Source organism: Urocampus carinirostris, chromosome 4 (genome assembly GCF_059441175.1).
Source record: "Urocampus carinirostris isolate Australia breed hairy pipefish chromosome 4, RoL_Ucar_1.0, whole genome shotgun sequence".
Taxonomy (NCBI): Eukaryota; Metazoa; Chordata; class Actinopteri; order Syngnathiformes; family Syngnathidae; genus Urocampus; species Urocampus carinirostris.
Genome location: NC_142352.1, coordinates 35,380,633 through 35,406,527, shown reverse-complemented (window position 1 = coordinate 35,406,527; position 25,895 = coordinate 35,380,633). Strand labels below are relative to the sequence as shown.

Below are 25,895 nucleotides of genomic sequence, written 5' to 3'. Positions count from 1 at the left end.
AAGCCAAACTCTTTCAAGCTGTTCTAACATCATTGCACAGGGGTTTTCTAATCATCTATTAGCCTTCTAATGGAATTAGCAAATGCATTGTACCACTAGAACACTGTAGTGGTGGTTGCTGTATAATGGCCTCTATACACCCATGTCGATATTGCATTTAAAACCATGTATGAGGTGTATTTCTGATTGGTTTCATGTTATATTGATTGAAAAAAAACAATGCTTTTCCTTAAAAATTAAAAACATTTCAAAGTGATCCCAAACTTTTGAACGGTAAAGTATTGCTAACTTTTGGACGACATTTTCATATTCCCAAAATTCAACCTGTGAAAGGTAATGCCCCTTTCCTTTCATGCATGTAAGCCTATTGATTCAGAAACCTGAGGTCCGACTTATCTCAAATACTAGTCGGTGGCGAGTTGTTCAGTCGCGTTGACCTCAACATTCACCTTTCGAAAGTCCTGCTTCTTTTAAACGTCACAATGTAGGGCAGCATACAGCGACGGGTGACTAAATAAATGATAAGAGGAAAACAAGCAGAACTACGGTTGCTCGGGGAGGAGTGGGGGTATTTGAGCCTTGGGGTCATTGGATAAAAGGCACTTTGTAGGGGTGCGATTTGTTCTGTCCAATACTCACATCTCTTTCTTTCTCCCTCTCTTTCTTTGGCTCTCTCCTCACTGCTCTAATCAAGCAGTCTGTAATTTGGGTTCCAAGTCCAGTACAGGGGAAAAGAAGGAGGCTTGTTACTTTGAAGAGTCCCAAGTGAATAACACAGATAAAAGATTCAGGCACACAAAAAAAGAAGAAAAGCGAGGGAGGCCGAGGGTGAAAAGGGGGGAAATCACAAGGCGCCCTATTCTCTTCCTCTCTCTTGGTTAGGACAACTGAGCCATTATGACCAGATCCGAACTGTTTCTTTTTTTGTGCAACAAGACTGGAATGTCTTTGTCTCTTAATCAGACAGCTTTGCGGTAGTGAGCAAACGCTCCTAATGTGTCCTAAGAAAGTGAAAATGTGTCGAAATGATAAAAAAACTGACTGCTTGAAGAAAAATCATGTGCATCTTTGCATGTTGAATCAAAAGAATGATGAAATGAAAGGAATGAGAGGATGATATGTGGAGTAACCGCTTTTCTATGTCCAGCTGCCCAAAAACAAACAAAACAAAAGAAGAACTTGATATATAAACAACAAGAAGACCCGGTGCTATTTATCGACTCAGATGCATCAGGTGTACAGAAATTGACAGTTGGAAGTGGAAATTCTAAATTCTGGTGTGCCTCAGGGATCGTTATATGGCCCTATGTATAAACTTTTTTTCCTTTCTTTTTTCCTTTCCGTTTTTCTGGTTAACTCTTTTTACAAAATAAATGTGAGGAAGAAGAAACAGAAATACAATTTGTGCTCATTTATATTGTTTCCTATTATGTAAATGTTTTTTGGGATAAGGTTAGGTCTGACTGATATGGAGAAACAATAAAATCTTGATGTTCATCGATTGTCCTGACGATTACATTTTTAATGCGTTTCAAAAAACTTTTCAGTTAGGCATCATGGTGATATTTTTTTTTCTGCTGAAATTGTGTTTTTTCATCATTGATTCATTGAAACAAAGAGGGAGGCTTTTTTGAAAGTTAATCTGATTTTTTTGAAGGGTCTAAGTTTGGTTTGATCTGTGTAAGATAGTTAAAGATGGATTGTTCCGAAATTCTGACTTTCAAACTAAAAGTCTTCTTTTACATCTAAACATGACACGATCCAATTTGAGGAAGTCTAAGGGCAACAATGCGGTTTGTGACACTCCAAAAGTGTAGGCACTCGAGAGCTATCATTGTAAGATGCTTCATAGGTCAAGAGACTACGACCGCAGATACATCCCAACTTTCAGGTCGTTTTATTGAATTAAAACAATTTGAGGGGCCCTTGCATATTCTCTCAAATCTTTAGATTGCAACTTGAAGTGTTTTTTAATAACAGCCTACTTCGTTATGCACGGCTCAGCCAAACACCGATGGAGAGTAATATTTGGATGGAGGAAGAAACACTTCAGTTTAATTACCAGTATGTTAATAAGAAAGCTGCAGCACTTCACTGTCTGTCCGTGACACAGGAAAAGGTAGGACGCTTCATCTAAGTCTAGATGGCTACTCAACCTAAACATATCACAGCACATGAATTCCGATGGCCCTAAAATTCAAGCACAAAATAAATTTTTGTTCCGGCATTCATTACTTTGAAACATGTGGGATTGTGAAAAAGACAAGCCCTTTAGAAATGAATCTAAAATAATCATAACCATTAAATTATAACGATTACTTCCGATCATTTTACTAATGATGATTTTGACTCTTCTATTATTTGCCCACTATCCATTTTTGGTGCTGCTTATCTTCACAAGATGTTGACCCACGAACCATTAAAATATAAAGGCATAAACAGCTTTCAAAGTCCTCTGTGAACAAAGCGCTAAAGACTATGAGGGAGCGATCAAGGTGATGTTACCTCATTCTTTCTAAAGAGAATTCATTGGTTCCAGTCATTGGGACTGGATGCACATTACTTGTTTACAATGGACTGCGCATAACAGACCTTTTCAATAATTTTCAGCTCAATATTCTTTGTAGGATAGAAAGAATGTCAGCATTAGTGCCCTTTGGGCGTTGAAGCAAACAGGAATAACATTGTCGGTGTTGTCTAACAATACATTCAAATACAATCATGTTGATCAGTCAAGGATCAAATATGTGATTGCTGACAGGGAAAAGGCTATAATACATTCCTTTTTTTAAATATTGATTTAATACTAAAAAATTGAAAGAAAAAAAAACACTATTTTTGCTTAGTAACATCGGAAATTAAATCCACGACTACTCTCATAACACTTAATAATTATACCTACATTGTTCGCCTTAAAAATAAAGTCGGGAGAGTACTTATACTTGTTATTCGTATCAGATATGTATTCAGATACAGTACAAGGTTTTTTTAAATGGTAAATGGTCTGCATTTATATAGCACTTCAAGTCAATGAAGACCTCCCAAAGCGCTTTACAATGTGCTTCACACTTACCCATTCACACACACACTCACACACCAATAGGGAGTCAGTCATGCAAGGCGCCTACCTGCTTATTGGGGGCATTAGGGATTACAGTGATCCCAAAATTGCCTGCCTTTAGGTGGCCACGTAATAGACAAAAATTACAAATTTGAAGAATAATAAATTGCCATTAATCAAATGCAGTATTAGGGATAATATTATGTTGGGGTATTTTGGCAATTTACTGCTAGAGGTATCAGTACATGTATTCACTAAGAAAGGGTTGAGTCGAGATATCTGTCTGAAGAAATGTGGTATTGAACATCGCTCCTTAACATTGACAGACAAGCCAATAATCAATTCAGCGTTCTCAAAAAACACAATGGATTATTAATGAAGAAGAAACCTCTTCATTCAGGATAACATATAATTGTTAGTGTTTAATTCAATACACTAATGGTTGGATATAGACATGATTTATAGTTATAATATAATTACTAATACTTTACTAATGCAATCAGTTTTTTGACTTAAACTGCATTACTTCAATTAGCATCATATCCCATTGTGTCCCTTTTTTTTAACTCCCAACCTTTTCCGATCTGTAGCCAGTGTAAAATAAAAATATGTCAAAGCAGTAAAAAAAAAAGGATGTTGCCTCACAACTCATTAGCAAAACGTTTCTGCCTTCCCAGGAAAACTTAATTTGAAGTTTACTTAATGTGTTTTCCTTGTATGTTTTGAAAGAGTTTTTTCCAGACAATAAGTAACATCACATTGGGGGACGTATTGGTTCAGTTTGTTCAAATGTTCTCCTTCACCCAGGGCATCATTACCATCAACAGCCATCTGTTTATGTTGTTGTGCCTTTGACCCTATCGTCTGCAAGTTTCCAAAGATATTCTTTTGTAGATCTATATTTTCTATAAGTATTTCTGTGAAATTGCTGAGTGCTTTATTGGTTTTTGTCAATTGTTTGTGGCGTGGTGTCAGACTCACTGTATTTTAATTGGATGTTTCACTTCTATTATGTTTTGAATTCAAGTGGAGCTTTGAAGTAGATGTTGATTTAGTGCTTTATTCTAAGAAGAGTCACTGCTAAACTGTGTACAACATACACGCAAGGGGAGCAAAACAACAGCACTTACTGTAGATTTGTCTTTCTTTGCAGGCATAAATGATCCATAACTACGTTATAGCACTGCAAGATAGTCAGTACTATTTATGATCTAATATTTAGATAGCAGGTTGAACCTTAAAGTAATGTAATTGTTTCAAATATTCAAGGTGCAATTTTCTTCGTTTTATATTTGGTTTGACAGTCAGTTTACTTACCTAATGCAGTAAAAGAAACACGTTGTTTTGAAAAAGGGGGAACTCGAAGCCAAATTTCACTCATAATATCATCATCAAATGTTACAAAGATGCAAAAAAATCCCAAAACACAGACCAACAAACATAAACTCTTACGCCCTTCCTTGCATTACCAGAAGTTGAATTCCACAATTCATTAGAGGAGAAAAACACGGTTCGACACTCCAGTACATTCATCTGGTTACTGTGGCCTGAGGAATAATGATTTACTGTGCCTCATATTTCACCTGAGTGCACAGGGCAAACACTTTTGCACAAAACGCTAACGGAAGCATTTTGGACTCAAGTGAGCGGACAGATACTGTTTTGTGTCGTTTGTTGGTTTGCGCAAATGTAATACGCGAAGTGTTGATTTATTGTCATTGGCTTGGCCAGCTGCTTTGCTGCGGGCACTAAGAGCTTTTCATCACATCCCCTTTACTGATTTGCAGTAAAATATGAGAATATATTGTGTTTTTTTATTTTATCTGCATTTTATTATGTTAATCTGAACACATTTCCAGGTATGCAAATCACAGGTACGGCAGCAGTGGCGTTATATTCGTCCCAGCCGCCTTTTCTCCCAGCCCTGAATTCCTCTCCTAAAGTGCTTGCACTTATCTGCTGGCTACAGGGCCCGACCCGCTACTGTCATGTCGACACCGTTCTCAAATCGATTGCGATGGTCCCAATTTTCATGCTTCAGGTTTTGTGCTGCACATTTTAACGCCAGTGTACAATGTTAAGCCCTCCCTTTCCCGTCCCCCCCATTGCAAATTCTCAGAGATGAATACAGCTTGTGTTCCAATATAGTACGTTGATATTTTCCTTCACTTTGAGTACATTCATGAGCATTTTGCTTTCTCTCTTTCTGCCCCCCAGCCACCCCTCCTGGAAACTGGCACTTAGCAGGGAAACGTAAACAGCCCTGTTGAGCTGCAGGCTCAAAGCCGTTGCACATAGCAGCCTGCACAACACAGGGCAACCTTATCTGCCATAACACTGTGTATTACTGTATTTGTGAGCAAGTGTGTGCATGTTGTTTGTTGTTTCTTGCGCATGTGTGTGTCCAGTAATGACAACTGCATGCAATCTTATTCGCTCGGGTTACAATATCATGCCTTGGGAAATAATATTTAAAAAGTACCGGTATCACCCTGTTGGCATTGGCATACAGTTGTTCAATATTCTGAACTAGTTCCTGGCCTCTACTTCTTCACTGACGATAAGGAAGTCGTATTTTATTTTAGCCAATATTATAGACATTTTGAAAGAGTTGTAAATGTGTGACTTCTCTTTCCTGAAGTCAATCAATGATTGTGCACACTTGCGCGTGATAATTGAGCGTAACAATGGAGCATGAAAATGGATTGCGGGTTGCATTTACGCAGATTTAGTTTAGGCTCTGATTTCAATACAGCCCATCAAATTGCGTAGAATTACGTTGGGAATTTTATTGGCTGAAAAATGTGTCAATCCATATTTGAATCGGTCACTATTAGCTAAAGATTTTTTAGAGATTTTTGAAGCCGAATTACGTGATGACATTTTTTTTTAATACAGGCCCTGATAGGTTGTCACAGGCTTGGGATCGTGAGAAAAAGCTTGCATTTGGCCAAGAGTGGTGTCAATCAAAAGGTCAGAGGATAACGGCTATATTAAAGAACATCTGATGAGTCTTTTTAATTTTAAAGAGGAGTTATGGAGCGAAACAGACAGATTAAAACAAGGATCGTGAAACGATGCAGGAATGCTCGAGGCAGCTTTTTTTTTTATCTGTTGGCATTATCGTGTGTTTTGGAGTAAATGATGTACACGATTCACTGGACTATCCCTAATGCAACCACACTATAATTACGAGGAACCGTGTCATCAGTATAAATTCGAAGAACTTTCGGGTGAGTTATATCAGTGTTACAATTTTCGGGGTATCGTGTTTCAGACTGATCATAATGTTTCTGGGATGACTATATATTGGAATAGTAATCGGATCTTGAATTCCAAGAGTTCAAGCTTACCAATGATACGTGACTTGACGTATTTCAGTTACACGTGACATTGTGAAGACATAACTTTGTTTATCAATATCCTTTTCTTTTTTTTGTATTGAAATTGATTGTAAATTGTGAAAGATTAGGAACTGAGACACTATGGAGCCTGTTTTTTACAATTATGAATGAATAAATAAAGCAGTCAAAGGTCTGATTTAAATAAAGTTGAACCCCTAACCTTAATCCTTCAAATGTCAATCCTACACTCAGGTTTCCATTTTTCTGTTGACTCAATTTCTATCTATCCATCTATCAATCTCTCCTCTGTCTCTACTCCTATCTCTCTCGGGCATTTTTATTGTAGTTACTTCTCAGTTAAAAAGACAAAAGTACTTAAAAATCTGTTTTCAATCACATTAAGTGATGCACTGAAAAATAATTTAATTCAAAAAGTAACCGTTTTGGACAATATTACATTGATTTGCATTTATGTTGTTTTTTTTTTTTTTTTTCGTTTTTGTGAGAGAAAGTTGTAAGTTAATGCCATCCACTATGATCTGATGAACCTTAGTAAAGTGCATTACATTGTCCCGGCATATGTGTTTGCCTTCAAAATGTCTTATGATTAGCAGAAGAGATACAGAAAACATGTCCGCTGAATATCTAGCCCTCCTATTTTAATGTCTTATCTTGTACTTTCTGTGGTTTGGAGTCCTTCCAGCCGACCTTCGCTTTTGCTCTGTGGTTTTGTTTAAGAGATTTAATCTCCCTCTTCATCGGGCTTACAGACTGACAGTTAAGCCCAGGTATGAAAACAAATTGGAGCTGAGGAATCGACTGGTGAAAAGGAATCTCTCACTAATGCGCCTTAGTCTGATTGTTGATACAATGTGAGAACAACATATAAATAAATTGTTGAACCTTTAACACTCTGATCAGAGACAGACATTGCCCCAGGGCCATCACCACCCCAAAAAAGCGTGCAATATACTGTATATCTTGTCGGTTGTATTGAAAAATGTGTACTGTACGGAAAAATGGGTATTCATACCCAATTTATTGACTTACTGATAAAAGTTATTGTACTATTTTTCATTGCAGTAGCTCAGGAGGTAGAGAGAGAGGTCTTGACTTGAAAAGCGCTATATAAATGCAGATCATTTCATTTCATTTCATTGCACAACACAAAGTTGCACTTAGAACTCAGGCCAGTCTTAAAAGTCTATTGTGTAAATATTTTTGCCTATTTATCCTGAGATTCTTTGGACTAATTTCTCTCTAGTAATTCTTTATAAAGTGTTTATCTTGTTTATCCTGGAATGCCATGTCTAATCTAGTTGTAAACTATGCACACTATATCGTTATCAATGACAAAAAAGAATATTACATTCATTCTGTGACGCATTGTGTGTTTTAATTAGCTGCAATATTATTGAAAAGCTTATGAAAAAAAAGTAAAGGGTCAAAAATAAACAAGCAAACAGGTTAGGGTTCAACCCGTGTCGCATTGTCAAATAAAATATTTTTCTCCCAGCCGTAGAAGAATCAGAAGACAATGACAAAAGGTTGTCAGCTCATTCTAACCAGACGAGTAAATAGGTGATTAACACGGATGATACAAGGACGCACATTCAGCTTGAGCTGTGCGTCAGTCTTCATTTCCCTCCCTCTTTTAGTCACCGCCAATCTGCGGGCATGCTCGCCTTTTGTACTGATTGTTAAGCAAACAATAAACGGCGCATCTGATTTGCTGTGACACTTAAGATCTTAATCAGAAGGTGTTTTTTTTTACTACTTGGCACCTTTGTTTGTGTTTTAATTAGGCGGACCTTGTGAGTCTCCAACCGTGGGCTTCCTTTTAATTGCTCGTATTTACATCGGGCCGACTTCAAACGCGTGGAGGGAGAGAGAGCGAGACATTTGTAAGCGGGGGCACAAAGCAGCCCTTTGAAATGTCTACAGTCATTTGAAATGGCACGCTAATTAAAAATCTAAGTCTGCCACTGTGATAGCAGAAACATTTCTATTAAAAATAAAGGTGGATAGGCCAGCTGTAGGACTCATCAATAGATGCATCTCTAATGTTTATTCTCAGACTGTTTATATACCACCCAGTCATCTTATAATTGAAACACACTGCTTCTAATTAAATTAAAAAGTGTCTGAGAAAAGCACAATAAATTAATTACTTAAAAGTTTTTGGTATAATACACACTGTGTGGTTGTATAAATTATAGTACAATAATGGTGGCAAGAAAAGATACAATTCTGACCAAGTTTTTTTTTAAATAAGTGATGGACAAGTATTCAGCATGTCTAAAAACAGATCCTTTAGCAGCTGGAAAGAAATAGACTAATCAACATTTTTCTCATGGCTGTGGTGACATTAATCAATTAATCGCGGAGACCAACCAATATCTCTTGTTAATAAAACTGAAAATTAACTGAAACGAATCCTATTTGATTTAAGCTTAGTTTTTGAATCAAACAAGGAGTTAAAATGTGATTAGGATACAGTTAAAAAGGTACAGGTAAATAGCTTCCTGATGTTATTTACTAAACTGTGACCAAGTATGTTTTTTTCCAATATCAGCAAATTACAAAAACACAAACAGTCTTCTGTCACTATTGGAGAGAAGTTGTAATTCTGAGGCCTTTGAGGTGAATTATTTGATAAAATCTTCTTATATAACTTCTTATAAATTTAATTAAAAACATGATTTCCGTCAGAATGCTGAATGGAAACACAGCCTCTCCATCAGGTTGAAAATCAGTTCATACCTAACCATGATTATGATTTAATTATCACGACGTGATGCTTGAGCATCCCAAACTTCTGGTTGAGAAGACAAACACTGTCCTCTAATACAGTAACCTCCCAATTTAACTAACACAGCTAAATGTGATTCTTTTTTCTCTCCCTCTCTTGCCCAAGCGTGTCATGAAGGGATGACATTGTAATAATATAAATGCACATAGTCCCAGAGTTCCTTCTGGAATGTAATGGCGCAAGTCCTGGTACTAATCAGAAAGGCTGTACAGCACAGCACAGTATGCGTGATCCAGAGAAAGAAAAACAAAGATTCGGGATATAATTTTGAAAACGATGGAATAATCCCACTAAATGTTTTGTTTTACTGTAAAAAAAAAAAAAAATCATAAAGGAGGAGATGAAGAGCCGGTGACAGCCTGGTGTTATCAGCCAGCTGGTATTGTGCTTTCCATGTGTGTATAAACATTTCAGAGTACTCAGTAACAGTCGGTGCTAAGAACTGAGGAGCAGCCCTGCCCATCAGCGGCTCACCTTCAACCCATCATAAACAACCTTTTTTGGGAGTACTGATTTGAGCGCCGCACGATGCACTCGTGTCAAAGTGGAGGCATTCCACTCGGCTGTAGACTCGCTCAAGAGACGAATGTGCTGCTTGCCAATTTTAGTATTGTTGCCCCCTGCTCTGTTTGCATCGGTCACACGCTGGGTTCAAAGGGAACATTGACAATATTTTGCTCTGAGTTTATCAACTTGGGAAAGTGACAGCTACCCCTTGTTGTTTGGAGACTAAGAAGAGTGATAGATGGTCCAGAATTAAAAAGGCAGTACTTTGGAGAGAGTTGGACATTCCAACAAAAGATAAATGGGGGAGATGTCAAAGAAGAGCACAGCCAAAGGCTTTTGTCTTCTGAAAAAGCAATAACTCCTTTCTGAGATTATGCAGAGCCTGATAGGACCGTATGCGTTATTTGCTGACTTTTACCTTTTACATCAGCTAGAAGATCGCTGGTGTTGAGTCTGTCCATCTTTTCTTTCCAGTCTTTAGACAGTAGTTTCTCCATGCAGGATGAATCTGTTAAGAAAAAAAGAGACATTGTAGCAATACTGTAAAGGAACTGGATAAATGGAAGGCAAGGACTCAGACTAGGGACTAGGGCCGTGTGTGCAAGCGCATAACTGCCAATGATGAAAACAATTAACTTTTGTCCAGGAGACAATGAATCAGAGGAGGAACTGCAGCAATCTGCCATGCTGTCCCCGGGTTAGCTGATAAAGAACGCGGCGGGACGGCTGACCCAGACCTCGGCCATCACAGCACTGCTTGGAGGTCAGCCTGTTCCCATTAAACACCAGCAGCGTATGCTATCTCCTTGCAAGAGGCTCCACATCCCAATCTTTTCCCAAGAGTGAATTGCATGACAATGTCAGATGAATTGATTCAGCTTACTGTAATAAACAACATTTATGATTGCTTGGAACTTCAGCTTCTCAACAGTTAATATTCTCAATTGTATACAGTTATCAATCTTTGAAAACCAATTTAATTTGCTTAGGATGATTTTTTATGTCTTTGGAACACAACCCAATTGTTCAAAATTAAGTACATTTTCTATTCCAGCAAAAGAAAACGAATATAGTAAGCCTACATTATGGCCAAGTAACCATTTTGGCCCAACACCTGCATTTTGCTTTAAAAAAAATAATTATGTGGATGAACATTATTCCATGTTCCCTCAAACAATTGTGGCAAAACCAACACCAGAAAAAAAGAATAAACAGATTCATGAATTGATTAAAGAATGTTTGTTGCAACCCAGGAGGAGAAAAGATTGCCTATTGCTCAAAACAAGCTTGAATAAGTCCTTGATAACCAGCACAGAATAAGCATATTAATAACTGATAATTTTTAGTTATTTTGATAACCAGCACAGAATAAGCATAATAATAACTGATAAATTTTAGTTATTTTACATTTAGTAACACCTCATTAGTTTAATCCAGTTCATTTAAGACTTAGCACATTGATTTGATTGCAGCTGGAGAGTTTTGGCGTGGCCTCTCATTTCATCTGGCTTTACCAGTTCATGCATCAAAACCTCTGACAATAGCCACAAAAGTCCAGTTGCAAATAGATTGATGCATCCCAAATTAGTTTTTCTATTTAGAATTCAGTCCAAAAACCTGTCGACAACATGAAAAATGTTTTCTTTTATCTCAATATTTTTCTCTTCTATTTTGCGTTTTCCATCCCTTGGCTGCACTCTCACCAGGCAAAGAGTATTTGCCTGCCCTGGCAAAATCACTAACTTGAAAGGGCCTGGGGAGTAACAGGGGGATGTTGGTTGTTGTTGCCTTGTTTAAGGAGGACTTTCTGAGAGATCAAGCAGAGTGGCCATTTTGTTTGATTGTCCACTTCCTCCAATGCAATGGGGGTCAACAGGACATCTCCAGCTCAGGGTCATTATAACATTATTTCTGCTTTATTGACTTTCCAATTCCCAGCTCACAGCATGTCCCCTTGAACCAATGAGGGAAAGAGAGAAAAGACCGAAAGTGTTGGTGCGTATTTTAACTTCCTGTGTGGTACAAAGATCACATCTTTTAAAAGGGAGCTCAGTTCCTCCTCTTTGGTCATCACTCTGAGTTCACTGAGATAAACAAGCCTCTCAAATCATTGTCCTCACAGGAAAATGTGTGGGTGGAAATGGGGGATCAAACAAATGCAAACTCTTTAAACACTTAGGTCAAAAATAAGCCATTTTTCGTCAAGATCGGACCCTTTTGCAACTTATCTTCACTTGACTTAGCATCCTGGGTTTCGTTGCTCTTACAAACCCAACTAAAAAGCCTTGGACGTTTTCTATGAAACAACACCAAAATTGGTACTGTTATAAAACCTGAAAATCAGGCTGCATTGTAAAATATATATTTTAAAGAAATTGGGGATGGCATGCACTAAATAACATGGACAAGGCTTTTTGTCACAAGAACAAAACATTTTAATCATTTACATTTAAAACACAAAAACCCTAGAAATAATGTAGTTTGTTTACAACACCCTAAAATTGGGGTTGAAGAAAACTAAATAACACCCAGAAATTGACTTAAAAAAAACAAAAAACAAAAACGTTTCAATCATTTAAATCCGTTTTTCATACAGGATGTGTACTCCTTTCATGAGCAAATTCAAGCACTTTTTAAAGGACTTTAAAAGACAGTTTTTATAATTCTTAATTCTGTACCGTTAAAAGAAGAAATCTGGTGTGAATCATGTACTTTAAATATCCACAATATATCTGCGAATTACGTATGCCGTTTTTAATATTGCGTGTGCATTTATCGCAACATATTATTTTTAGGTTTTTAGTAAATCGCAAATATATTTGTGGATCTGAACAATATGTGTGTAAATTTTTTCGAGACAAATCTCTCCCCATATATGTGTTGTGTAAAATAACGTAATATGTGACTTACATTTTCAGTTGCAGTTACCAGTACAATTGACCATTAAGAAACGCTACCTTAATTTTTTGCATGAACCATAATAAATGCCCATAATTGATACATAATCCTTGCACTAATACACATATCATAGTGCCCTTTTTAGGTGTAGCATGCATCTGTCCACTTGGGCCCATGACACTTCATACGACAACGCCATACAAGCTAATGCCAGCTATTTGTTAATCACGAGGATGAAATGCAATGGCAAAGCAAAGCCACTGGAGATCAGTTTTCACTTTTTAAGCAGAAGTGTTGTGAAGCATAGCAACACTTTCAAGTATTTACAAGGATTTTTTTTTATTAAAATTCAAGCTATTTTAAAGATTTCCAGCACCCGTACAAACCCTGTACATAAAAAAAGGAGGAAAATAATTTGTTTGAGCCAACAACAAAAACTATGTATTTTGATGAAAAACTATATTCTTAAACAAGTTGCGGAAAAGACAAATAATCCAAGTAGCAGATCAGTCAATTTTTAACCCAAATTGGGTTATTTTTCACCCAAGTGCTTTTAGAGCGCAGTTAGCGTATGTCAAGGGGGCACACATATGCGCTTGTTTTTCCCTTTTGCATCCATCCACTTTGACAGCAGATGCAGCTTGAGCGCTTGATCATTAAGGAATGCGCCAACTGCTTTAGATAATGCGGTGCCAGCTTCCATTCTCCTCCATTCCATGCCCTCCTTCCCACCTCCCTCCCAGGAGTGCAGCCACTCCCTCGCTTCTCCAGACCCGACCTGCCAAGCGCTCCAAAAGGAGAGGCTACAGCTGGAATGCGCCGCTGTCCTCCCAGCCCTCCACCTGGAACAACTGAATAATGGGCCCAGATTAGTCAATAAAAAAACTTTTAAACACCGTTCAGTGTTCGGACGCTGTCAACAAAAAGGCGAGTGAATACAGATGCACTATTTTGAACCAGGTGTGCAGGGAAAAAAAAACACATTTTGGGGGGGGGAAGAATTTCAATTAAAAAGAAGAATGCTGTTGATTTTGGCAATGTGTGTTGTTTTTTTTTCAGAAGCAAATTATAAATGCCTGCGGTTGCTACCGACAAAATAGTCATTACCTTGACACTGAATCCTATTATAGTGATTATTAAAGATTTCTAACAGTTCAAACACAATCTGATAATGAAGTAGCTCCCAAAAACTTTTTGCGAGTAGAAAGGTTGGGTTCTTGTTCTCTTTCAACACAATGGCATCTCATTGTGGAAAAATCAAGAAAAAAGTTGTGTGTGTTTTGCCTCATAGGGCAGGGGTTGGGAACCTTTTCTACTCAAATAACCATGAAAGCAATGCATACATATGTACATACATGCATATATATGCCTCCAGCAGTTACTTAATATAATTGAGGCTCATTTTAACTGTCATTTTTCTCGTAAACAATGGTTTCAACACAAGGTGAGAGCAGAGTTCTTTTGTAAAAAATGTCACTAATTAGTGCAAACAAGAAGGATACAGGTGTGTTTTTCATTTACTTGTGACATTTATGTGATAGCTCACCCCTACTGCTCACAATCAAATTATTTTGGGTGCTTGGTTGGCGTTTTCGGGTGTTTAAGGGTCGTTCTGTGGGTTTTCATCGTAAAGTGTTTCAGCAATGAACATACATTGTGTCATGAGTTTCCATATAAAGGATTTCATGGAGACATACAGCCAAAATGGGGTCTGTTTGTAAAACACTGTGACTGTAAACTTTAGTTGAGTCTGCCATGTATATTCTGGACTGAACAATTTGTGTGTTGCTTTGCCTTTGTATATACGACATTTAGAATGGTACAGAGAATATCAATATGTTTTTATTTCATCTCTGAGCCAAATGTACTCATAAAAACAGCCACCCTGGGCTCGCGAGCCATGCTTTCCTGACCCCTGTTATAGGGGCTGCTAACTCTCTCACACCCCCGCCCATGCCATTGCTTCTCCTCTACTCTTTCTGATAAAAACGCCCCGTAGCTCGGGAGCAAGCCATTCAGCTGGGATGAGAATGGAATGAAAACAATAGCCCTTATCAGGCGCTTATTTACATTTTCCCAGCATCGCTGCACTAGACAGCTTGGCTCGTCACCAAGCCCACATCACCCCGCTGGACCCCGACCAACTTCCTCCAGGCCAGCCATTCCAGCGCTCCCTGTGGACCCTCGCCTGGCACGGACCTCCTCCACTCTGCAGCGAGCGCAGATAGCAAACATACAAATCTCCAGGAGTGTGTGTCCAAGATGTGTTCCCATTGAGAGAGGGGGGTGGTTTTTTGGACTGCTAAGCTTGGCTGGGGCGTATTGTCCCTCTAAAGCTGGTGCTGTTCTGCTGGAAAAATACCCCTAACTTTATTTTGGGGGGGGATACTTCTTTTCTGTTTACAGGGGTTCTCCCTGAATATTTGCATTTTAGTGACAACAATCGTCTGATATTATTGATGTGGGTGACACCTAACACCAACCAGATAAGATAGAAAGCACGGTTGCCACAAGTACAGTCACATTAATAGTCAAGTAAACTGCAACTACTACACACAGTTACTGTATATTATTTTTCCGCTGTGGGTATCCTCAAATATTTTACAGATATTTTGGACGCTAATTATTTAAATAATCCAGTCAGCAAAATATTGACCATTATATGGTATTAGCATAAGTCAACTAACATACTGGGGGCAAGATAAACTCTTGAAAAGTGTTTCCTTTTAATCAGTTGAAAAATATCTTGCTGATGGTTAATCACCGAAGAAATACATTTAAAAAATATATTTAAAGTAAAACAAATGAGGACATCAGCTTTATTACTTTTCTCATTGTAGTATTTTTTACTTAGTATATTTTAAATTATTGTGTTTAGATATCTTTAATAATTATTTTGAGATTGTAATGTTCAGTAAAATATTACTTCAAATGAACACAATTGCAAAAGGCCTACTACAACAGAATATGTTGCTCATTTGAAGGTTTATTTGTATTGTTGTACCCAAAAAATAAAGAACCAGTCCAGGGTATCACCTGCGCTCGGCCCGAACATGACTGGGAATGGCTCCAGCCCCCCCGCGACCCCGCTGAAGATAAGTGTATGGAAAATTAATGAATTAATTAAAACAATCCGTGAAATGATCAAATTACCCGCCATATATCAATCCTTAGTATGTGCAAAATGATCAGCCAGAAAGACTTTTTTGAAACTGCAAATCAGTAAATGTTACAAATGAGCACCACAACACTGTGTTTGAAAATGGTCAGATGAAACGATTTGTTACATCACGCCACCGATAGTGTTTGATTACACCATATTGTCAGCGATGAAACGGTTTCTTCCAGCCCATTCGAAGTTTCTCTGTGCGCACCGTTCCCCTGGGAGGGCAATGATACTCGCCTTTGAGTGTTTGCAGAGCTAAAAAGCCACTGGCAGAGAGTAGAGGACTATATCCAATGAAATTAGCCGCAAGTCAAAGATAACAGTCTGTGAGGGATATCGCCAAGGATTTACGGCCTCGTGTCCCGTGCGCTCTGTCTGGTATCGAAGGAGGACAGCATCAACTACATGAAAGAAAAGCACAGACGCCATGTTCCGGCCTCAGGCAAGTACGTATGAATTCCTCTGTGCCAAATTTGGGAGGAGATGGAAATTCATACAAAGAGTCACTGAGCCTAATTTGTCACCAATGACTGACCACGAGTGACAGAAGTTAATACTCCTACTCTTAACACTTACTGTTCTGTTTTTGTGATCAAGCGTGGAGGAAAATAATATAAAACATTCTAAGCCTTCTTTCTTGTCTGGACTTTCTGCTTAACACATAATAGCTTCTGCTAATTAGTCAGTTTAACCAACTAAAATCTTGCGGTTCAAAGAGTGTATTTTTGCTTTTCAGCCACAGACAATTGAAGCAGACGGTGATTTATAAGAAATACATAGTATTTTCGGCACCGAAAACTTTGCGTCTGTAAATCAATAAAAGTGCATTCCTGACAAAAAAAAAAGATGACCCAAAAAACGGATGTTTAAAAAAAACAATGCTGTATTCATGTCACGTGAAGTGTGAGAGGAGCTTTGTAAATATATATATATATATATATATATATATATATATATATATATATAAATGGTGGTCAGACAGGTCGTAGCGTGTGTGCGGCACAGTTCTGAGGTTGTGAGATCAAACCGTCAAGTGTGGAGATTGCATGTTCTCCCCATGTTTGCTTGGGTTTACTCTGGTTTCCTCCCATGTTCCAAAAAACATGCATGTCATGTAAATAGGCCGGTCCAATTTGTCCCTATGTGTGAATGAGCGAGTGAATAGTTGTCTGTCTCTGTGTGCCCTGCGACTGGCTGGCAACAAGATCAGGGTGTCCCTTGCCCACTGCCCAGAGACAGCTGGGAGGGGCTGCAGCACCCCCGCGACCCAACTGAGGATAAGCGGTGAAGATAATGGATGGATGGATATATATGGTTTGTTTAAAAAGTACCAGGGAGCTGCATGCTGCTCCAGAGTGGCTTGTCACAAAAGCAGATGTTTATCGATCTTTTTTATTCATTGGGGTTGCCTTGACATGATACCAAACTAAAGACACTCATAGAGGCCTAAAGTACAACTGAGCACATTTGCACAGGGACTGGGATTATCATTTGATTAACATTTGAACATGTGTCACGTATATATACCGCAGGCTGTCACAATAAGAGACGTAATTGTTGAATGCTCAAAGCTGTGCATCTGTCAACAAAAGCCCTGATCAAATGAGTTTGCATCTAAATATCAAAAGCTGATTTTCTTAATCATACCAATCATAAAACACTACAAAATCTTCTCGAGTGAAAATGTGAAAAGGGTGAAGAATTTAAGACAGAGCTGGTTGAATGGTGGAGATTTGTCTAGCACATGTTGGCAAAAAAATCAGCTGTAGAGAAACGAGGACGGATTCATGGAGGAAGTAGTTTATTAATGAGTATCTAGAAATACAGACTGAAGGAGTTTTTTTTCATATTGATACGTTTATTACGTTTTTAATATTGAACACCTGCAAATTATGTGCATAGGATGCCAGTTTGCTATTTTGACTATCATACATACTGTCGTTTTGATGAAGAAGCTTCTAACAAGTGAGATTTAATGATAAGAAAGGGCTCAGAAGAAATTTGGAATTTGACAGTGTAAAGGTTTTTGTTCGAGTCCCCTCCTGTTTGCATTGTAAGTTCAAAGTTAAAAACATAATTTAAATAAATCATTACAAATATAAATGTATTGAAATGTTGTTGTACAGGCAGACAATTCCATGTACAGTCATTGCTTGCTATATCACGGTTCACTAATCAAGGTTCACTACTTCAAAGATTTTTTTGTGCATTGTGTTCTGCATTCTGATTAGCTGATCAGCTACCCTGCCCCTTTTCTGCTTGTCTGTCTGTGTGTCAATGGCGTTGTGGTCTGTGTTGTACACATACATAAAACAGCTTGACGAACATACATTATGTATGCATAAATCATTTTTAAAATGTTCTCTAAAAGCCATCATGTCAACAAAACGCTACAAAAGAACCAATACGCAGAGGAGGATGCTTTTTCATTGTCAACTTCTCGACACGCTAAACTTGCTCTGGAGCCAGATGCGGGTCTTTGGCATCCTTACTGACTCCGTATTTTCAAAATTTCAATTTGTCTATTAAGTTTATAAAGCACAATACATTTATTCTTGCAAAAAAATTGATTTGTTATTTATTAATAAAAAAATAAAGGTATCTACTTTTTTGGAACGCAACCTCTTCGAAAAATTAAGGATATCTGTATAATATAAAGTGAAGTCGCAAAATTATATGGTTTTCTGTTGGCTCTTCTCTGCGTTTCACAACACTGCACGATTGAATCGTGGCTCCCATTTCTGTGAATGGCAGTCAGACAATGATAGGCTGACATTGACAGTCATTAGCCATCCCCTCCCTGCTGAATGGAAACAAATCAAAAGTCGAGATTGATAGGCGTAAAAAAGCAAAAAGCAAATGACTGACACGCTCCGAGGAGCCCTTTGAATATCTTAATCACAGACACACTAAAAACAAGACCCCCATCATCACAGCAAATAAAACATAATAATCACAAGAGGCAGGCAGGGAAGAGAAATGTGCAGAGAAAACATGTTTTTGTCATTCAGCCGGTAGTCCCCAAGACAACAGCTGTTAGCGCCACAAATACTCCTGAACTCTCCATAATCACGGCGTTATTGAGCCGAGACAAAAAGAGCGCTAATTGCAAGGGAGCAATCGGAACGCGATAGGTTACACACCCGGGTGATGCCGCACAATGCAAATGCTAAAGAGGGAAAGGGGAAAAAACATTCTGAGCACAACAGGGCGTTGTCGTTTATTTTGAGGCAATTACCTTTCTGCTTTTTTCGGCACTTTTAATAACCTCCACCGTTTCGAGAAGACTTTTTGGTGCAGTTAAATAATTTGCGCTTTCAAAGATATAATTACTTGTTCTGGCATGCATAAGTAAAAAGGTCCACCTCCTTGAGACATGGCAGACTATTGTGGAGCACCTGCAACCTTAACTGAGACGTAATCATTATTCCGCTCGATGAGCATCGAATGTTCACCACCTTGTGAATTTCCTGGTGGCTCACGAGTAGGCGGCCTCATTCAGCGGGACATGCCGCGTCTCTGGTTCTCCTACGCACACGTTACGCTTTCTAACCAGCTTTATATGGGTTTCCTATGTGCTTATCAACAACTTATATTTCCACTTATATATTTTTTTTTTACATTTTACGTTTAAAACTGATTTGTAGGCATATATCTAGTACACGGTATTTGCTACATTAGTCATGAGGTAAAGCCATTCATAGTCCCCGTTTCTGTAATGTAAACGTTTGAGGTATCTATCCTTATCAATAATAATCTGTGACTATTAGCAGGTTTAGGGAGTGAAGGATTACATGTAATGGCGTTACATAATTAGGATACAGAAAGTGTGATTGTATTTCTTTGAAGTTACAGAAAATGTATTTTTACTTAAAAGTGGTGTCTGTGACTTAAAAACATTGTACTTGCTGATGCCATCTTCCAGCTGAATCCATCATTGCAGCCTCTGTCAAGCTCCTTTGGTTACTATGTGAAATTTGCTGGAAACAACTGTTCCCTTTTCATCTTTTTTCAGGTTTGGTTGGCTATGGACTGTTTATGAAACAGTTATTTTTTATATTTTCAGCATTTTCATCCTAAAAAAAACAAAAAAAAAAACTGGGAGCATGCGTGTGGGATCACTCTTCTTCCCCTCCCTACCCCTCCCTCCTGTTTCGTGGCCGGTGTTATGCCGAGAAATGCATCCCTGCCGAGATTTGCATCCTCTCGCTACTACAACCACTTTTACCTCGTTTTATCTCACTTTTATATCACTTTTCGGGAATGTAATGGCGAACATATAACAAAAACCACTTCGTCTTGCATTTGTTGGGAACGTAATACAACTTAAACCATTCCGTCTTTGTATTTGTTGTGAATATAATCGAACGGTAATGCACACCGTATACAAATAACTTTTGAGCAGGTAACGTGTTCATTTTGCCTTTTTCTATTCAAATCACTCGTATTTAAACTGTTATCCACCCTGCCATAAAGCTTATTTCACCATAATACGTTTTACGGTAGAGTGCATAACAGTCCTCAAAAATGATTTATATACGGTGTGCCTTACTGTTCGATTACATTCACAACAAATACAAAGACGGAATGGTTTAAGTTGTATTACATTCCCAACAAATGCAAGACAAAGTGGTTTTGGTAATATGTTCGCCATTACATTCCCGAAAAGTGATATAAAAGTGAGATAAAACGAGGTTATAGTAGGTTATAGTAGCGAGGGGATGAAAATCTCGGCAGGGATGCATTTTTCGGCATAACTCCGGAACACTGAAGTAAGATAAAAGCAGACAGGCGTGGTTGAAAACATATACAAAGGCTCTTTGAACTCAGTTGGGCCTTGTTAACACATACCTTATAGATAAATATTTAATTTTAAACTACGCCCCTCACCTTGAAAATAGGGATTACTTGACATGACCGCATGACTGCTCGGGCCCAAACCTTCCCCAAACCCAGAACAAAATTTAGGTTGGGTTGGACCTAAAATGTCAATAAAAAAAAGTCAGGTTCGCTGCCTTTTTTTTTTTTTAATTATCCACTCTGTTTCCTTTTTTTGGTGGAGGATTCGCCCAGCAACATGCACGCTCGTCGGCATGTCCACGGGTGCTATTCCATAGCCAGCCACTCCTTGTCTGACAGTACTAGCATACTTGTCGGCGCGCCCGTGCGCGCGTCAGACTATGCCAAAATCAAATTTCTTCCTTTTCCTGAGTCCCTCTAATCAAGTTGTTTTGTCTGGCTCGGGCTGGGCCAGACTTTAATACCCGCAGGCCGGGTCAGGTTCATCTGGATTTTTTAGGCCACATTTGACCTATACTGCAATATCATAGTATCACATTTTTTATTGATTACATTTTAAAAATGTATTGTAACTAGTGACTGTATCAGATAACATTTTAAAAGTAACCCTCCCAACACTGACTTTTAAGTAATGGTTGTAGTAGTACACAGTAAAATTACCAGTGTTACTTTCATACTCTGTAGATAAGGACCATATGTTCACCTTCAAGTAAATAATCCATCGGGGTTTAATGATTGTGGCTTTCTAAAAATTAATTAATTTTTACATTTAGGCTTTTCTGCAATATTCATATTTTTTCTGTCACAAACTGACCCCAACCCCTCATTCAAGTGTGGAGAAGATATGTTGCCCTCACAGGAGAAATGGGACCCCTGACTTATGCTATCGATACAGGTGACTACACAAGAGTTGAGTATTATTTCGATAATAGTCTGAAAAAAGTTGATGAAAAATCCAATATTTGTGCACTATTATCATTATGGTTATTTCCACAAAATTTTCAAGATTTATAATCCACTATTTATTTTTACATACTTTCCCCCCAAACAGACTTGCATGTTGGAAAATGGCCAACTTCCTTAAAATTGTATAACATTAAAGTTGGGTATTTTTCCCATGTGTTCATGAAAAAAACGAACACTGTATAGAATAAACAATAGATTGAAATTATATAGAAAAATCTTGATGGGCAGCTAGTATCCATCATAATGATTTGTTTTCCCGATTGTATAGCCACAGGGTGGGCGAGTGATTCCAGTATCGATAGCCGTCACGGAATATAGTCGGGCATTGGCCCCATACCGATACTTCAAATTACTACTTAACCATCTCTAGTGTTGATCATTGATGTTCTTCTACTTCTTGTTATTACTATCTGTATTACTATTATTCAGATTCAGATTCAGATTCAGATATACGAGAATCTCATCTCATCTCATCCCATTAGCTGCACCGCTTATCCTCAGTAGGGTCGCGGGGGTGCTGGAGCTCATCCCAGCAATCATCGGGCAGTGGGCAGGGGACACCCTGAACTGGTTGCCAGCCAATCGCAGGGCATTATGAGAATCATATACACAATTTGGCGAGGGTCAAAGCATACACAGTGTACTTGCGAAAATGAAATGTCGAACCCCCTGAACCCCTTACCACAATGACTACTGAGCAACAATTGCCTTGCTTATCCTTTCCATTTTCCCATTCCTTCAAGTGAGCGAAGTGTTCATCCCTCAGTGGGGATCCAGCCATTCGGATAAGCCGTATACACAAACGCAGCTACGCTACGTACATTCAACTACATATGAATTAGGCATCCCCGAGAGGCTTCACCCCCTGAGCTGAGCAGCATGTGACTCCTCCCGATCCATTTTACTGCAGCACTGGCTGGCAATCAGGCTTGAATTATTAAAGTGAGCAGTGAGCAATGATCAATTCATTGCGGCCCTCGCTAACAGCCCGCCCGCTCGTACCTCAGCATAAAATACATTGAGAACACTTGAGTGTGCTTCCAGACAATGCACATAAATGTGACTTATGTTGGACCCGATATGTCAATAATCATAACAGTACATGCTGAGGCTATGGCCAGAAAAACAGTTTGACGGCAAAAGATATACAATCTGCGTTTCACAAATTGAAGAGTATATTGCCAACGGGCTACCAAATTTATTTCTAAATGTAGTATATCGAATAAAACTGTTGAGAACCGGGCGCACGGCAGGGACCGGTGTCGGTCAAATTCACCTCATTTTCACCCAAAACCTCACAAATAAAAAAAAACAAATAAAATAAATGACACATCACTAATTTTCAAGTTTGACCAAAGTATTTGTACCCCCCTTCTTTGCTTATGTGCCTATTTCTCTGTGTCCTACATGTGCAACTCAAGACAGACAATTGGACACTAAATTATCAGTGTTTTTCTAACAATGTTTGTGTTTGTGTTACAAAATCAGGTAAGACATGACCATTAATGCGAAGATATATAGTATTTTGATTTCTGGACTCAAGTTAACAAATAAAAAAAACATCGAAAGGACGTTTTGAACTTGAGCAACACATTATTAAAGAGAGAGGAGAAAAAAGAAACACAATCATAACTTTGCGAGAAGCCAAGATAAACCAGTACTCAGAAGCCCCAAAACTGCCATCTCCCCTTAAGCCAGAGAGTGGCAGCTGGCAGAACAGCTGGTGAATAGGATTAATGTCAGAAGAATGAAATAAAACTCAACATATGTCCGAGCCTGAGGTGTTGGGACTGTGCGTGATTGTGCCCCCGATGGATGCCATGTGTGCAGCTGGAAGGAGCTGCTGCGCCGTGCCACGCTGCGCTCCACCCTACAAGGTCACTCTTAAGAATTCGGCCCACTAAACCCTGCCCAAGACAAATCAACTTTTCTAACACTCGCCGTGATATCAACAAGTCAACATGATGACCTGATGGATTCAGCAAACAACATTGGGTCCTTACAATCCAAATAAATACAAATAAATCAATTGTATTGATTTTCTCAAAGGAGCTGTACAGAATTTGGTACTTTTTTACTGGCTTGTTTCATCAGTGTAGCCTCTGTCAAGCTCCCTTTGTTCCCCGTTTAAGTATGTGCATTTTTTAAACAAGCTCGAATAAACTGTTATTTTTTGGGTGGTTTGTGTTGCTGTTTGGAATCTTCTTAAAGCAGGCCTACTCTTACTTTCAATATTTTCATGATAAATTAACAAATACAAAATAAATCAAAATACGGGGAGAATGTCACTCCTTCCCCAATGAACCCCTTCTTCCGACCTCATATGTTCGGTCCCTAACAGCTTTGTTAAAAGTAAATAATACTAGAAAAAACGTTATAAGAGCTCTTTTAACTCAGTGCAGAATTGTTAACACATACTCAATATTCTACTCTCCACTTTTTAAGGACAGCCCAATCGATGCACCCCAACTAAATACAAGATGAAACATAATACAACTTTTAAATTTCTATTTATGCCACTGAATTTGTTAAGTGGACTCAAAAAAGAAAATATTTCCCCGTTAAGGAAAGTATATTAAAGCAATTTACAAAAATAAACTCATTTTTATTTGAATTGCGTTAATATCTCTTTCGCTATGTGTCCAACCAATAGGTTATATTTTTTCCAAAATATTTTAATAATCATTAATACTTCAGGGGCAGCACAGTGTTTAGCGCGTGTGCGGCACAGTTCTGAGGTCATAAGATCGAACCTCCTGTGCGGAGTTTGCATGTTCTATCCGTGCTTGCGTGGGTTTCCTCCAGGCACTCCGGTTTCCCCCCACATTCCAAAAACATGCATGTCAGGTTAATTGGCTGGTCCAAATTGTCCCTAGGTGTGAATGAGCGAGTGAGTTGTCTGTCTCTGTGTGCCCTGCAACTGGCTGGCAACCAGTTCTGGGTGTCCCCTGCCCACTGCCGGAATATAGCTGAGATGGGCTCCAGCACCCCCGCGACCCTACTGAGGATAAGCGGTGCAGATAATGGATGGTTGGCTGGATAACACTTCGGAGGTAAATTTCCCTATCCTGTCTTTTTGATGGTTTTGATGAGTTATCATCAAAGAAAAAAGCATCGGGAATAAAACTACGGACTGCTCAAAAAAGCCTATATGTATTCTTAGCTAAGTAAAACAAAATCCGAAATGACAAAAATTATAACACTGCAAAGGTGTGGACATTCCATGGTCGAAATAATGTATACATTTAAAGTATCCTTTTGAATTTCAGTAATCGATGGAATCCGCTCACTGTAATACATTTCTACAATTACAAACATAAAGTAACTAAAGGCTCCCGTACAATGGAGACATATGTTTTTTAATATATTTAAAATATTTGGGGGTTGTCCCGCAATTTAACTGTCAAATACACACCTGCCAACTAATCAATGTCGGGAAAACATTCCTATTTCTAAATCTATGTTAATAGCTGCGTGAGGGAAAGCGTTGAGCGCTGTGATCATGGCCGCTCTGTGTGATTTAGTAAATTAATGGCTGCCTGACTCCACAAGGACAAAAAGAGACTAATGTGATCCACACGAATGCATTAGAATTTGTGATCAAGCCAAGAGTCTTGCATGGACACCAAAACTTTATTTTCTCGTAAACGTTGGTCGGCATGAGCAAGATTAAACTGTAACATCAAGTTTTAAAGAAGCCAACAAATTACGTGACAGCATGGAGCCAGTGACTGCCACTTGTAGGACGAGAAAAGTATGCGTGGGTGGGAACATTATGCATTTAACAGTACATTAAAAAAACACTTTAGAAAACGAACTAAAGTCAAGGTGAGAGTGTATTGAATTTCTACTACAGTTCATTAACACTTTTAAAAAGTATTTAAAAGGTAATTATTCAATCTCTTGCATAGTTTGTTTACACAAATGCCAGAAATCAGGATACGCACTTTCTGTTTACTTTAGCGTAAGACCAAAGGTCAAAATTTTATAATTAAGCTTGAAAATGGTGCCTGTACCAAAATCTGTGTGTGTATTATCGTACCACGAGCATCATTTAAAAGACAAAATGTTAACTATATAGCAGGGGGTTTCTAACATTTTTCAAACTGAGAGCTATTTATTGTTACTAATTAGTGCAAAAGGCAAGCGGTTTGATATGCATTTCTAAAATAACAACGTATTATATTATAACTATGTTGTTACTATGTTATAATCAGATCCCTTATTGGAAGAAGGGTTTAATAGACTCAGTTAACACCCAAAAAATAAACGTACTAGAAAATCACAATGACCCAGCACTCTCTAGCTTGTTTTAGAAAAAGTCTGCACACAACTCACCTG

The 25,895-nt window shown here is 38.4% G+C and overlaps 1 protein-coding gene across 4 annotated transcripts in view; it reads right to left on the bottom strand.

The window, feature by feature from the left end:
• sox6 (SRY-box transcription factor 6) overlaps positions 1-25,895 on the bottom strand; it is a 203,061-nt gene that overhangs the window by 100,047 nt on the left and 77,119 nt on the right. For all 4 annotated transcript variants that reach the window (XM_088334368.1, XM_088334367.1, XM_088334369.1 and 1 more), the window contains one exon: positions 10,143-10,232. In XM_088334368.1, the coding sequence (XP_088190494.1) occupies positions 10,143-10,232 (90 nt within the window). The remainder of the gene's footprint in view (positions 1-10,142; positions 10,233-25,895) is intronic.